We start from the raw sequence: 13,938 nt of genomic DNA on the forward strand, positions 1-13,938 counted from the left end.
CTGCTGAAAGGGTTTCTTCCACGATCTCGACACCTCAGTGTGGAGATCGAGAAGAAATGGTATGCGGTCGGCCAGTCGATATTTAACATGGCCCAGGGACGGGATAGCTGCTACACCAACACCGGACTAACACCCAGAGAAAGAGAGCGCTATATCCAGTGGGTGAGGACAGAGAAAAGGCCGTAGATCTACTTGTGATTCCCACAATCTGAATGGGAGAGGGAGAGGTAAAAGGTAAAGGTAAAGGTAAAGGTAAAGGTAGAGGTAGAGGTAGACCTGGACGAGGAGGTGGACAAAGAAGTCGGGGACCAAATTTATCAGATGTGATTCGAGCAACCTTGTTTGACCATGTTGTAAACCATAGGTTGACATTAAGAGAGGCTGGACAGAGAGTTTAGCCCAACCTCAGCAGATATCCTTTAAAGAATAAGAGGTTAAAGAAATACAACAACTTTAATGGAGTCAGATTTATTATATTAAAGTCAGATAAATAACTGAATTATGCATGTCATCCTTCAACTGCTTTTTGTTCCAATTATTGGTTCAAAATAGCAGCATAAGCTTCCAGCCTTACAACTCTAAAAATATCTCTAAAAATATATTAATAGATGAATTAGAAAAGTTGAAAAGTGTTTAACAGCTGTATGTAAGTGGAATCCGATTGTATAAACCATGTGTGTGCCATACGGTGTCAAAATTGAGTTTTGTTAAATTATTGCAAAGTTTTAAATGAAGTGTTTCGTTTCGCAAAATATTTGAGGTGTTCGGCTACTTGTGTTTGTGGATGTTAGAATTGTGTGGCCTAGAGGTGTGACAAAATGACCCTTGTTTATAAAATCCTGTTTAATTAAGCAATCATAAAAAAACTGTAAAGTGACATCAGGGCACTTTCAAGCAAACTGAAACATAGGGCGCACAAAATATTTCTGTGAGATTATAAGATAATCAATGCTTTCCTGAATTTTTTTATGAGTGACTGAACAAATAGGAACATGCTTATGACAGGACTATGGGATTACTAGAGTCTCCATCATATGTGAGTCTAAATTATTTATACTTTTTATACTTATTATTAAATACTTTTCATAAGTAGGTATACACTATTTAAAACGTTTTAATGGTGTAAATACTGAGTCACAGGACAGGACTAATAGCTAGACGGAACTACGTTTGTACAGCGGATGTAATCTACCCGAGTGGATCCAACTGTAACACACATGCGACTGTCAAGAGCAGGAAGTACATCTTTTGCATTGATCTCAGCTTTGTTTTCCCCAATGAGATAGCAAATTAAACACTTTGTGTCAGTTGTCATGCTGTAAAAGGTAAGCATTAATTGACTGAACACCCTTTGAGATAGTTGTCGCTTTTGAAACAGTCGGATTAATGATGCAGCTAACCGGTTAGCTTGTAAGTAATGGGCTAATTTGTATGACCACCGTCACTCTCTTCAAGGAAAATGAGATGCTTTTGGTTTCTTTTTTTGTTTGTTTGCCTCCGTTATGAAATTCGTGTTCCTAGCAAATAACGTCCTTGTCAGTAGCAGTTTATTTGAAAAGTAAAAAAGCAAAAGGCTGTTCGCTTTTCAAACAATCTTAAACTAAGTAAATTACACAATTCAAAACAAGTAAATTAAATTCAACTTTGGTCCGAGGTACATGTACAGAGTAACATGATCTAAATATATTATTGTAAGTAATAGGCTAATTTGTCTGATCATCGTCACTCCATGGAAAGTGAGACGCTTTTGGTTCCTGATTTATTTATTTATTTATTTTTTGTCTCATTAATGAAATTCATGTTCCTAACAGTATTGGTTATATGTGTAATTGTCTGTTTATCGTGTTCACTAGTCTAAGAAGCAACTAACTAACTTGTCAGCAGCATTTAATTTTAGAAGTAGAAGGAAAAAAAAGGCAGTTAATTTTATTAGCTTTTCTCAATAATCTTAAACTAGATAATTAAGCTACATAGTTTAAACAATTAAATTAAATGTAATTCTGGCCCAAAAGCTCCAAGTTACATGTAAATAATAACATGGTAAATGTCTAAAAAATATTACATGAAGTGTATGGACATAAAGTCCATATATATTATTATCTTCCTTTGGAGATGTGGATGACCGTCTCAATAAAGTTTATTTTGTTTACAGGTCAAAGGCATGCACTCCAAAGTCAATGAAAAAAGAGGGAACCGTAGACTCAGACCACACTAATGCTGATGATCAGGTATTTTCATCAATTATTAGAGTCTAAATATAAATTGTTTTAGATGGTGTGTTACATTGTGTGTTAATTATCTGCTTTCTATTCCTGCCATACATCATCATCTCATAAGCCCAAGAATGGCATCTGGAATGCAAGAGAAACAGTACACACCATCTTTGCTCAGTTTTTTCATCTATAACCCTAAGTTTGGACCACGTGAGGGGGAGGTAACTAGTCTAAACAATATTGTTTTTGCATAACTGTTTTGCATAGTGTTGTTTTATTCTTTATATTTAGGCTGACATGGAATCTGAGGCCACAGAAAGCGTAAAAGTGTAATGTTCTCCGCTCAGTGTAACACACAAATGTTTAAATCCATTACACACACAATTTTTTTTTTAATTGACCACAGAACATTTTTGAAATATTTACAAAATGCATTTGGGCTTGGTAGTAATCTAAAAAAGTAAACAAATGCAGGTTGAAGTCATGTTTTGGTTATTATATGATAATCATATGTTTATAGAGCTGTTATTGTGCTTTGTAGGAGGAAAAGAAAATCTTGTTTTACCACCCCATTGAAATAGAGAAAAACGAAAAGATTCGGAATGTTGGACTCTGTGAGGCCATCGTTCAGTTCACAAGGTTAGCACTTTATTAATGATGGCATGAAGAGTGGTGAACAACTTTTGTTTTATCAAATGTGATTGACAGAGATTTTGTTATTTACAGAACCTTCTGTCCAACCAAACCAGCCAAATCCCTCCACACTCAGAAGAACAGACAGTTTTTCCATGAGCCTGAGGAAAATTTCTGGATGGTCATGGTACACATCTATCAGTGATGTTTTGTAGAGATTTAGTTTCTATTTAAAAGCCAAACAAAAGAAGACTTTGAATAAAATCAAACTAGCCTAACAGTGCAACTGAAGTATGTATTAAGCACCTTTTGAATTCCTCTGTCAAGATTGTACGGAATCCAATGGTTGAAAAACCCAACAAAGACGGCAAACCACCCACTGTTGAATACCAAGAGGAAGAGATTATTGTAAGTAATATGTATCTATCTCTATAAAAAAATATGTACACCCTTGATACAGAAAAAGATTAATGTTTAGGCTGGGATCAATAAGATTTTTTTTATTAATACGATTAATATTCAGCAAGGTTAAAGCTGATCAAAAGTGACAGTAAAGAACTCTACATTGTAAAAAAAAATAATTCTATTGCAAATGCTGTTTGATTTTTCTATTACCGGTAATCCAAAAAAAAAAAACCTGAACAAAAGATGCATCTGATATCTGATATGATTCTTGAGCATCATATAAGCATAATAGAAAGAGTGGCTGCTGAAAATTTAGCTTAGCAATCACATAAATATAAATTACTGTCAAAGTTTTACTGTATTATTAATCAAATAAATACAGCATTGATGAGATTTATTTTAAAAACATTTAAACAATCTTACTAACTCTTAAAGGTAGGGTAGGTCAGAATTGTCTAAAAAAAACTTTTATTCAAATTTGTTTAAACTGTCTTTATATACCAATGCATAATTAAAATGTAAGTACTCTGATAAAAAGAGTATAAAAATCGAGTGACTCTAGACCGTTTAATCTTCATTAAACACAGCTCATTAATTCCATTCACTCCCACCTAAAAACGGGTGCGCGACTGCGCGCACGTGGGCAGAGCCAGTAATAACGGCGGTAGTCATGGCGACGTCGAGTGACAGTCGCGCAAGCCAATCCTGTGATTCGTCCCGAATGGAAATAATGAGCTGTGTTTAATGAAGATTAAACGGTCTAGAGTCACTCGATTTTTATACTCTTTTTATCAGAGTACTTACATTTTAATTATGCATTGATATATATAGAAAGTTTAATCAAATTTGGTAAAAAGTTTTTATATAAATCCTACCTACCCTACCTTTAACTTTAGGTTGTTATTACAGACTTTGTTGTAGTGTAGACTGAACTTTCCCCCTCTTTGTTTTCTAGGATTCAGTTTATGGGTCTGTATTACAACAGTGCTACAGCATGTATAAGGTAAACACTGTTTAATCTATTATTATTTATATTGCTTTCTCCTTAAAGTAAACAGCTGATGTTTCTAACAGTTATTGTTTATCTTCAGCTCTTCAACGGCACATTCAGCAGGGCATTTGAGGCTGGTGGAGTGGAACTGCTGACCCAAAAGCTTGAAAAGTTCTTTTACAGGGTAAATAAAGTATTAATTAAGAGAACTCAATCCTTCAATCAGATAAAAGTTAGATGGTGTATTTGGTCTGTGTTGTGCATGCATATCTATGTCTTAAAAGGGACAACCATCAATTTTAAATTTTGAATATTTTTCTCTCTAGTTTCTTATAGTCGTGCTTTTGTCCTGCCATGTGAGCTTGTTTGCCAGACTTCTCAAGGACATCACTGATCATTTGACTTTTGATTTTTTTTTTTATTCCTGCAGAAAAGCAAAGATTTCTGGTGTCAGATTCAACATATATTTGCATATAGACAATGTGAGGCATATAATATATATGAACAGGAGGCCCAACGATCTCATTTGTCCATGTTTGTCTTATTGGTTCTTCGGTTCAGATTTCCTTGCTGAGGGCATCGTGCTTACTCACCTGTCTAAATAATTCAGCTTCGGTCAAGGGAAACCCTCCGCGTCACCCCTCCCAGTGTCCTGAAGCTCTCAGTGAAAGTGCAATTTGTGCCTTAGGTTAAATGTCACTGACTGCTGTGCAAAGTCACACCGGGGCTGCATCTCAGCACGTCATGTTGTCAAATTACATTACCTCAGCCTTATCAGGGACACTTTGGTAATTTCATCCATGTTTTCGGTCATAGTGTTGTTGTACGGTATCTTCTGGGATTTCTTGAGAAGCAGAATCTGCACTGATACTGTTCTGTACTTATCTATACTGTATTCTTTTTTCTTTTATCTGGTGATTCTGGAATTATATATTACAAAGTAATTAAGTTGTGGTTGTCTTTGTCTTAGTATCTGCAGACGCTTCATCTCCAGTCATGTGACTTGCTGGATGTGTTTGGGGGAATCAGCTTTTTCCCTCTGGACAAGATGACCTACCTGAAGATCCAATCTTTTGTCAATAGAGTAGAAGAGAGCCTGAGTCTGATCAAATACACGGCCTTCCTCTACAACGATCAGCTGATCTGGTGAATGTCAATCTATACACTTCACAGTTGTTTTCTAAGTGCCCCTATAATGCTTTTTCAAATATTACCTTAAAATGTTTGAAAGATCTTTAACCAGTAGACCAATCACAACAGACTGGGCTGTCTGACCAATCAGAGTAGAGTAGGCTCTCAGAAAGGAGTGGTTAAGAGAGACAGAATCTTCGAATGAACCCTTTTCATTTCTTTGAGAAATTAGGTGATGTACTATGTATATTTTGAAGAAGATTCAAGTGTTTTTTGATGTTGGATGCATGTAAACATGTTGTAGGAGACCTCCAAAGCAAAATTAGGAAACTTTGAAATAGCATAATAGGCTCACTTTAAAGGGATATTTCACCCACAAATGAAACTTCGGAAATCTTTTAATCACTCTTATGTCATTCCAAACCTGTATGACTTTATTTCTTCTGTGGAATACAAAAGAGGATATGTTCACTCCGCTCTTTTCCATAAACTGAACGTGAATCATGATAAGGGGCTGTTAAAGGAACACTCCGACTTTTTGGGACTTTAGCCTATTCACCTTATCCCCCAGAGTTAGATAAGTCCACACATACCTTTTTCATCTCCATGCGTGCTATAAGTCTGTTTGACGCACCCACCGCTAGCCTAGCTTAGCACAAAGACTGGATGTAAATGGTTGCAGCTAGCATAGTAATCCAAATAAGTGACAAAATAACGCAAACATTTTCCTATTTACATGTTGTGATTTGTATAGTCACAGAGTGTACAAAAAACAGTCACATGAGACACAGACATATTTAACCATATAAATACTGGGAACTATATTCTCTGAAGGCGAAGCACTGCTGCTTGGGCGGAGTGATAACCGCAGCACCTGAGACGCACCGTGGTGAGGAGCAGAGAGTTCGTTCAGAGCGTGTCTCAGGTGCTGCGGTTATCACTCCGCCCAAGCAGCAGTGCTCAGTTCCCAGTATTTATATGGTTAAATATGTCTGTGTCTCATGTGACTTTGTTTTTTGTACACTCTGTGACTATACAAATCACAACATGTAAATAGGAAAATGTTTGCGTTATTTTGTCACTTATTTGGATTAGTATGCTAGCTGCAACCATTTACATCCAGTCTTTGTGCTAAGCTAGGCTAGCGGTGGGTGCGTCAAACAGACTTAAAGCACGCACGGAGATGAAAAAGGTGTGTGTTGACTTATCTAACTCTGGGGGATAAGGTGAATTGGCTAAAGTCCCAAAAAGTCGGAGTGTTCCTTTAAGCTCTAAAAATGACAAAAAGAGCCATGTTTGAATATGTCCATATTCAAATCACACATTTGAGACATTTAGGTGGACTACACCTTTACATTTAAAAAATAATAATTTAATTACAGGTTGAAATGAATAACTGATGTTGAATTAAGATTTCAAAAGAATTTCCCCTGAAACCTTTATAAACATCACTCCTACTGCAAATGCGTGACATGAATGAGGGTTTACCTTAAATAACTGAGTGCCATAGAGGACATGAAGTCTGGCAGGGACAGCCAAAGCTTCTTAATCACAAACTGTCTGGCACAGGGATCCAGATAGACTTAAAATATGACTTTTAATCCTCTTTGTTAAATTCACATCATGACTTTCATATCTTATTTTTAAAATCTGCTTTCACAGAAGTGCCCTTTCTTTATGCCTGTTAAATGTTGTTTGCCTTATTATGTTTGTTGGTTGTCAGTTTAAATGAAAGTGTCTCATTGAGAACATATTACCAGCTACTAAGTCTTCGAAGACACATGACAAGTAATTTAAACAGAATTAACATTATTTCTTAAGTTTGAATGAGCATGTTTGTCTGAGTTTTAGTCTTATGTTCTGTGCTGTATTTTGTAGGAGTGGTCTAGAGCAGGAGGACATGCGCATTCTTTACAAATACCTGACGACCTCACTGTTCCCGCGGCATACTGAACCTGAGGTGAGACATAGATTGAGCATCAGTACGTCAAACATTTGTAAGCCCTAGACAAATAAGCTCTGATACAAAGGCCATTAAAATCAGTTTCCCTTTTTACACTACAAGTCTAAAATTGTTTATACTGTACATTTCAGTGTGTTAAAACTAAATCGACCCCATTACATTCTTAATATAATAACTTTTAAAGCATTTTAATCCCTTTTCTGTCTTTTTATCAAGTAATTGTATTCGCAAATATAATGTGTGAATTGTTGTACACTACTGTTCAAAAGTTTAGGCTCAACTTCTTTTATCCTTGAGAGAAGTCTGTTATGCTCACCAAGCCTTCATTTATTTAAACTGTAATGCTGTCAAATATTATTGCAATATGAATTCATTTTATATTAATAGAATTTTCTATTCAAATATATTTTAAAATGTAATTAATTCCTGTTATCACATGATCCTTCAGAAGTCACTCTTTATTTGCTGATTTGGTGCTCAAGAAACAGGATTATTGATGAAAAGGATGATGAAATTGAAATCTTTTGTAACAATATAATATGCCTTTATTGTAACTTTTGTTCAATTTAATATGTCCCTGCTGAATAAAATTTGATTTTTTTTTTTTTTTTTTTACCTGTCCCCAAACTTTTGAACAGTAGTGATTTTTTTTAAATTAATTGTATATTTAAATTGAACATTTGATTATTACAGCAAATCCAGCTTGTGATGTTTCTGGTCTCTTAGTATAACATTTTGTGCCTTACTGTATGTAAACAGTGTTGTACAGCTACTAACATTATGTATGAAATTATTTTGCTAATAGCTAATTATATATATAAATTAGCTATTAGCAATATATATATATATATATATATATATATATAGTGGGATACAAGTCATGTAGTAATCATTCCCTGTACGATTTTTGGAATGCGCTCCAAAGTCACATGCTGTCTGCAGCTGTTAATGAATGATCTGTGTGTGTGTTTGCAAACATTCGGCAGCTTGCTGGAAGAGACTCTCCACTCAGGCCAGAGGTGGCTGGGAATCTGTTGCACTATGGGAGGCAAGTATCCAAATATTTCCTCCTGAGTTCAGGGCTGGAACAGCAGGCTCTTGGCCTTCTGCCTGTGCTTGGGCTCCATGCTTTGGGGACACAAGCAGCCAAGCGCAGAGCTAAGACAACACAGATCAACCAACACTGCCACATATCAGATTGCACAAGGGTAATTTAATTGCTTTGGTGGCAAAGAGAAAACAATGAGCCCAACAGACTTAACAAAAGCCCATCTGATTGTTCGACGAGTGGATGATTGCACAATGAGGTCGTGTTCGACTGATAGCAAAAAGATTTATAGATTATTCTCCTGAGATCGGTCAAGGAGTGACTGATGAATAATTTTCTTAGTTTCATTGTTGTTGTGTCTATAGTGTGTAATGAGTGCGCACTCTTTAGACTAGAGGGTCTGCTGTGGCTCATGAGTCCCAGTCCCACCCCCTGGAAGTTAGCAGGACTGAGTAGAAAACTGGTAGATAGCTGGTAGAAAACTGAAGGACTGAGAGATGTGACTTGGCACGTATTCAGAGGCCTTGGAGACAATCACAGATTATTCATCATTTCAAAGAGATATTTGTGGATTGTGGGCTTCTTAAGAGATCATGTGAATATTTGTATTACAAGTGAAAAGTTCAGAGCTATACTGACATCTTATGTTATGTTATGACAACAGATTTTTAACTGGACCAGCAAATCTTAAAGATCCAGATGCAAAATTCAGATTTCCTAGGATATTTGTGAACACAGAGGACAGTTACGAGGAGCTACATTTGATAGTCTACAAGGTGAGAGAAACACTTAACTTAAATGTAAAGTAATAATAAATATTATTATTATTGTATGTTATTATTGTTGTTGATATTAATTTGTATATAACGCCTGGGCAAACGGACACAAACACTGAATTAATAAGAGAGATACAACATTTGCCTATTTGTTCAATTGCTCATTCTCATTAAAGGTGATGTTTGTAAAGTTGAAATATAACAAAATTGACTCAAATGTCATGAGTTTTCTGTGAGAATCTGACCAGTAAGTGTTCAATTGTCAATATTTTTGTTTGATAGAGGGAAATGCACTGTTCTTTAATGAAAAATCTTTAATGAAAAAAGCAAGTTCACGTTTTACATGAATGTTATTTCTTATCTAGGCAATGAGTGCAGCTGTATGCTTCATGGTAAATTGTAAGTGTCTTTTTAAGCTATTTTACCTCATTTTTGTGCTTGTTTTGTTAGTTAAGACTTTTCATATTATCAGGAAATCAGGCAAATGTTAACTGTTCTCTCAAACTCTGCTTTCCTCTGTGCCCATAGCGGCGGTGGATTTGAGTCGTGAGTTTTGTGAGCAACTAGACAGCATGGTTGGTCCCCATCTCACCCTACTGGCGTCTGACATATGTGAGCAGTACAATGTCAACCGGAGGATATCAGGGTCAGTACTACTCCAGAGCTCCACACACACTCACCTTTTTCAGTGACATCTGTCAGGTAGTGGAGACATTTTATATGTGGTTTTAAAATATGTCTTGCAGCTCTTTTAAACTATTGATATGTATGTTGAGCTGTCACTGCAACTCTTTCAAATGAGTCCTGCTTCACTGCTTGCACATGCATCAATCTTAAATGACTGGGTCATCCTTTGACCCAGGTAACCATTCAGAAATATAGACAAGGCTTTCACTCGCATGCATTCCACTGTATCATCTCTCTTCCAGTAGCAGTTACCGGAGCTTATCCATTAATCATATCTAAACAGTGTGTCCTTATCTTACCTGAGCCCTGCGTGGCATGCAGTATTGTTTTGTGTGGTACAATCCCTCCTATCAACTTACATGCCACTTATCACACTTTAAGGACACATAACTGCTTTTATTCTTCCATGCATGCTCCACTAGAAGGGAATACGGTAGCTCAGCGACAGTAATTCTCTCAATTTTTGTTGTAGGCCAGAGAAGGAACCTCAGTTTAAATTCATCTACTTCAACCACATGAACTTGGCTGAGAAAAGCACCATCCACATGCGCAAGACGGCCAGTGTGTCCCTCACCTCTGTCCATCCGGACCTCATGAAAATCCTTGGAGACATCAACTGCGATTTTGCACGGTAAGCAGTGCTATTGATTTATTTAAAAGGTATGTGTATTGAGGTCATTGTATGTTTGAATTGCATTTTTTTAAAGGTATTAAGGAATAATGCTGTGTACACACTGCACGTCATCGGATCGCTGTTCTTCACACTACACGACTGACACCTTACATTTAGGTGCTGTTGTATATTACACGACGGATCGGCGACAGGGGGGGTCGCGCTTTTCACAACATTTCAATAGGAAAAATCGCGACAACTCAGTCTGGTCTATGTTTCACAACCAAACACGCGAGAAGTGTTACAGGAAATAACTTAAGATCACGTGTGAGACAGGAGTTCTTCCTGTTAAAATGATAGCCTGCAAAACGCTTGCAATCCAAGTTGTCTGTGCACTAATATGAGAAGAATATGAAGGAGAGAATGGTTGCTTTCAGAAGTCATGCTTACTGATGTTCTGTTGCAGGTCTATGACTCCTCCTGAACTTTCCCTCGCCCTGTATCTTGCTCTCTCATTTGCATTAGGTCATCGCCGCCAATGTCATCTCAAGTCAAAACACATTTTACACTGCAGGACTAAATGTCTCACTGGCATCTGCAACGCATCAGCGTTTATCTCAGATTTGATAATACACACTACGCGATTGTCTTTTCACTGCACCGGACGCGACTGCCGCACTGCGCCGCAACAGCTTGAGGCTGTCTACTGGAAGTGACAAAGCGAACGTTGCAAATCAATTTGTCCTTCGTGTCAGAGCGATGGGCATGCCAGAAAAAGTACTGTCTGGGGTTTGTAGTGTCGTGCTTCATCCAGTAGAAAGCATCACTGATTATAATGGATTGCTTCTACTTCTAGACACGTTGTTTTGGTATTTGTGAATGTGAAGTAGATTCATTACCTGCTTTACGTTTTTCTGGCACTAGCAGTCCTTTCACAAACTTGTCAATGCTTTGTGCATAACCATCCGTGCATCATTCTTTTATATTTATACACATCTCCCTGATTCTTTGATCGCGCCATCTAGTGGTCTGTTATCACACAACTACCACCTATAACAGACCGCTCAAGCGGGTACTGCTATTCATCTTGAGGTAATAAAATGTCTAATTAATATTTTGTGTTCAACAATGTACTTATGTGGCAAGTATCCGGATAATAAGTGGGATAATTATGCAGCGGGATCTTGTTTCACCCTGAAGAGGTTTCTTTTACATAACAATCTGCTGACTGTACACTATCCCTGACAGCAACATAGTGTCCACCCAGATCCGGACCACATCTGATACATGTGGATTCATCGCATACCGGATGTGGTCCGTAGCCTTGCCACGCTTCCCAGTTTTAGAACCACTGTTGTAATGTTAATGAATTTGGGGTAATCTAAATGAGCAACCGTGTGCCTGAGGGTGCTAATTTGCATAAAGCATGAAATGTATACAAATTATATGGATTTGTTTTACGATGCCTTTATGATCTTTGTGGTCTATGTTACCTGGACCTTCAGTGGGGATTCATTAAAATTGATTAACCAAAGTCTTTTTTTAAAGAGTTCGGACTGACGAGGGTGAGTAAATGATGACAGTACATCATTATTTGTACACACAGTACTCTTCAAGATTTTTGTATTTTAACACATTTATAAGGCCACCAAAAGTATGTGATTTTTGCATATGTGTGGTTTCAGCACAAATCTAATTTTAGTACAAAAGTATTGATTAATTTGTTTTTGAAAATGTTCATATCACAAATGTGTGCGTATGCACGGTTAGTGAATGTAACCCAGTGTCTGTGCTTGTTTTGTAGGGTGGATGAGGACGAGGAAATCATTGTTAAAGCGATGACTGATTACTGGGTTGTTGGAAAGAAGTCTGATCAGAGGGAGTTGTATGTCATTTTGAACCAGAAGAATGCCAACCTCATTGAAGTGAATGGTATGCTAATTCTATTCACCAAACAATGAAGTGGTATAATGGCGTGAGATTGTTTAAAATCTACTAGTTAACATTTAATCACAGTTTTTTAAGTTTATTTAAAAGTTAGTGTGTTGAGAACCTTTCTTTTGACCGTAACTCTCACCAAGCTTCTATTTGTGTTACAGAGGAAGTGAAAAGGCTGTGTGCAACACAATTCAATAATATTTTTTTCTTGGACTGAAGAGATATGATGGGCATGGACTACTTCACTACACTAAAACTGTCAACTGTTCAGGTTTTACTGACAGCATCAGTGTAATGCAATAATTGCATTGTAAAAAAAGAAAAGAAAAAAAGATTTTTCACATCATGCAATTTTTTAGATTTTTATTTAATCTATACATAAATGTGGTTGCTTGTAATTAATTATAAAATCTGAATTTTACTGTAATTACCTCTTTTCATTTGTTTGTATGTACATATTGTCATGTTTAAGTATCCATCAGCTATCCTATCTTTTGTTTCATTCCCATTGTTCAGATTTGTTTTATCACTTACAGATACAATTAGAGGGTGAAATACGCACTGATGGAATTCAGAATGTGAATTTGTCAAGATATATTTTTTCTCTTGTTTTAAATGTCATCAGCATCATGGTTTAACACCTATTACTTAAAAATAAATTTACAATTTAATTAAATGGTTGCTTTTCTTGTTTAAATATACTTCCTGCCTCATGCTGATTTAGACAAGGGTCGTATGAAATGTATCTGGTCCAGATTTTCTCTCTATTCATTTATTAGTTCAGCTTTCGTGTAGCCTTTAAAGTGGTAACAGTCCTGGTTTATAATAATTTGCATACTTATAATTTAGTGTCACAACCAGTAGTTTTAAAATTTAGAAGTTGATAGCCTGCAAAGGGAATGTTATATGATACAAAATTATTAACCTTACATGGCTTGGGAAGAATTATGAGCTAATTGCATCATACAAACCGCTAGAGTGTATGATTATATCCAGACATCTGGTCAAGGGTGATCCACCTTGACTTTTGTCCTCAGCAAGAGGCTTACCTTTCTGAATACAATCATTCAAAATAATAACGGACAGAGCAACATGTAACCTGTGATTTTTTTTTTTTTTTTTTTTTTTTTTTAGGAATGTAATGGATTAATCGTCTGTAGTAGTGCCAAAAGAAAATCACCTTTAAAATGTCCTAGACAGCTGATGAATTAAAGTAATGACATAATGTACAGAGTGACTCCATCATAACAGTCGTGCTCACGTTTGCATGCACCTTAATTTTTTTTATTATTTTGACAAAATAAGAGGCATCATACAAAAAGCATGTTACTTTTTATTTAGTACTGTCTTGAATAGGATATTTTACATATATGTTTGCAGTCCACAAGACACACAAAAAAAGAGCTGGATTTAATTTTTTTTTTTACCCTTTTCATACCCTTGATTCTTATTAATATGTGTCATTACCTGGATGATCCATGATTTTTTCGTTTGTGATAGCTGTTCTTGAGTCCCTTGTTTGACCTGACTGAGCAGTTAA

The 13,938-nt window shown here is 36.3% G+C and overlaps 1 protein-coding gene across 1 annotated transcript; it reads left to right on the forward strand.

The window, feature by feature from the left end:
* Positions 1–1,200: 1,200 nt before the first annotated feature.
* ccz1 (CCZ1 homolog, vacuolar protein trafficking and biogenesis associated) lies at positions 1,201–13,091 on the forward strand. The gene is made up of 17 exons (XM_079596004.1): positions 1,201–1,324; positions 2,153–2,228; positions 2,338–2,434; positions 2,755–2,852; positions 2,940–3,033; positions 3,174–3,254; positions 4,207–4,254; positions 4,343–4,426; positions 5,213–5,388; positions 7,252–7,333; positions 8,323–8,384; positions 9,049–9,160; positions 9,526–9,559; positions 9,689–9,806; positions 10,320–10,478; positions 12,265–12,392; positions 12,560–13,091. Exons 2-17 carry the CDS (start codon positions 2,215–2,217, stop codon positions 12,613–12,615), a joined length of 1,443 nt encoding a protein of 480 aa, XP_079452130.1. The 5' UTR covers positions 1,201–1,324; positions 2,153–2,214; the 3' UTR covers positions 12,616–13,091.
* The last annotated feature ends 847 nt before the right edge of the window (positions 13,092–13,938 follow it).

Source organism: Phoxinus phoxinus (assembly GCF_949152265.1).
Source record: "Phoxinus phoxinus genome assembly, chromosome: 21".
In the NCBI taxonomy this organism is placed as follows: domain Eukaryota; kingdom Metazoa; phylum Chordata; class Actinopteri; order Cypriniformes; family Leuciscidae; genus Phoxinus; species Phoxinus phoxinus.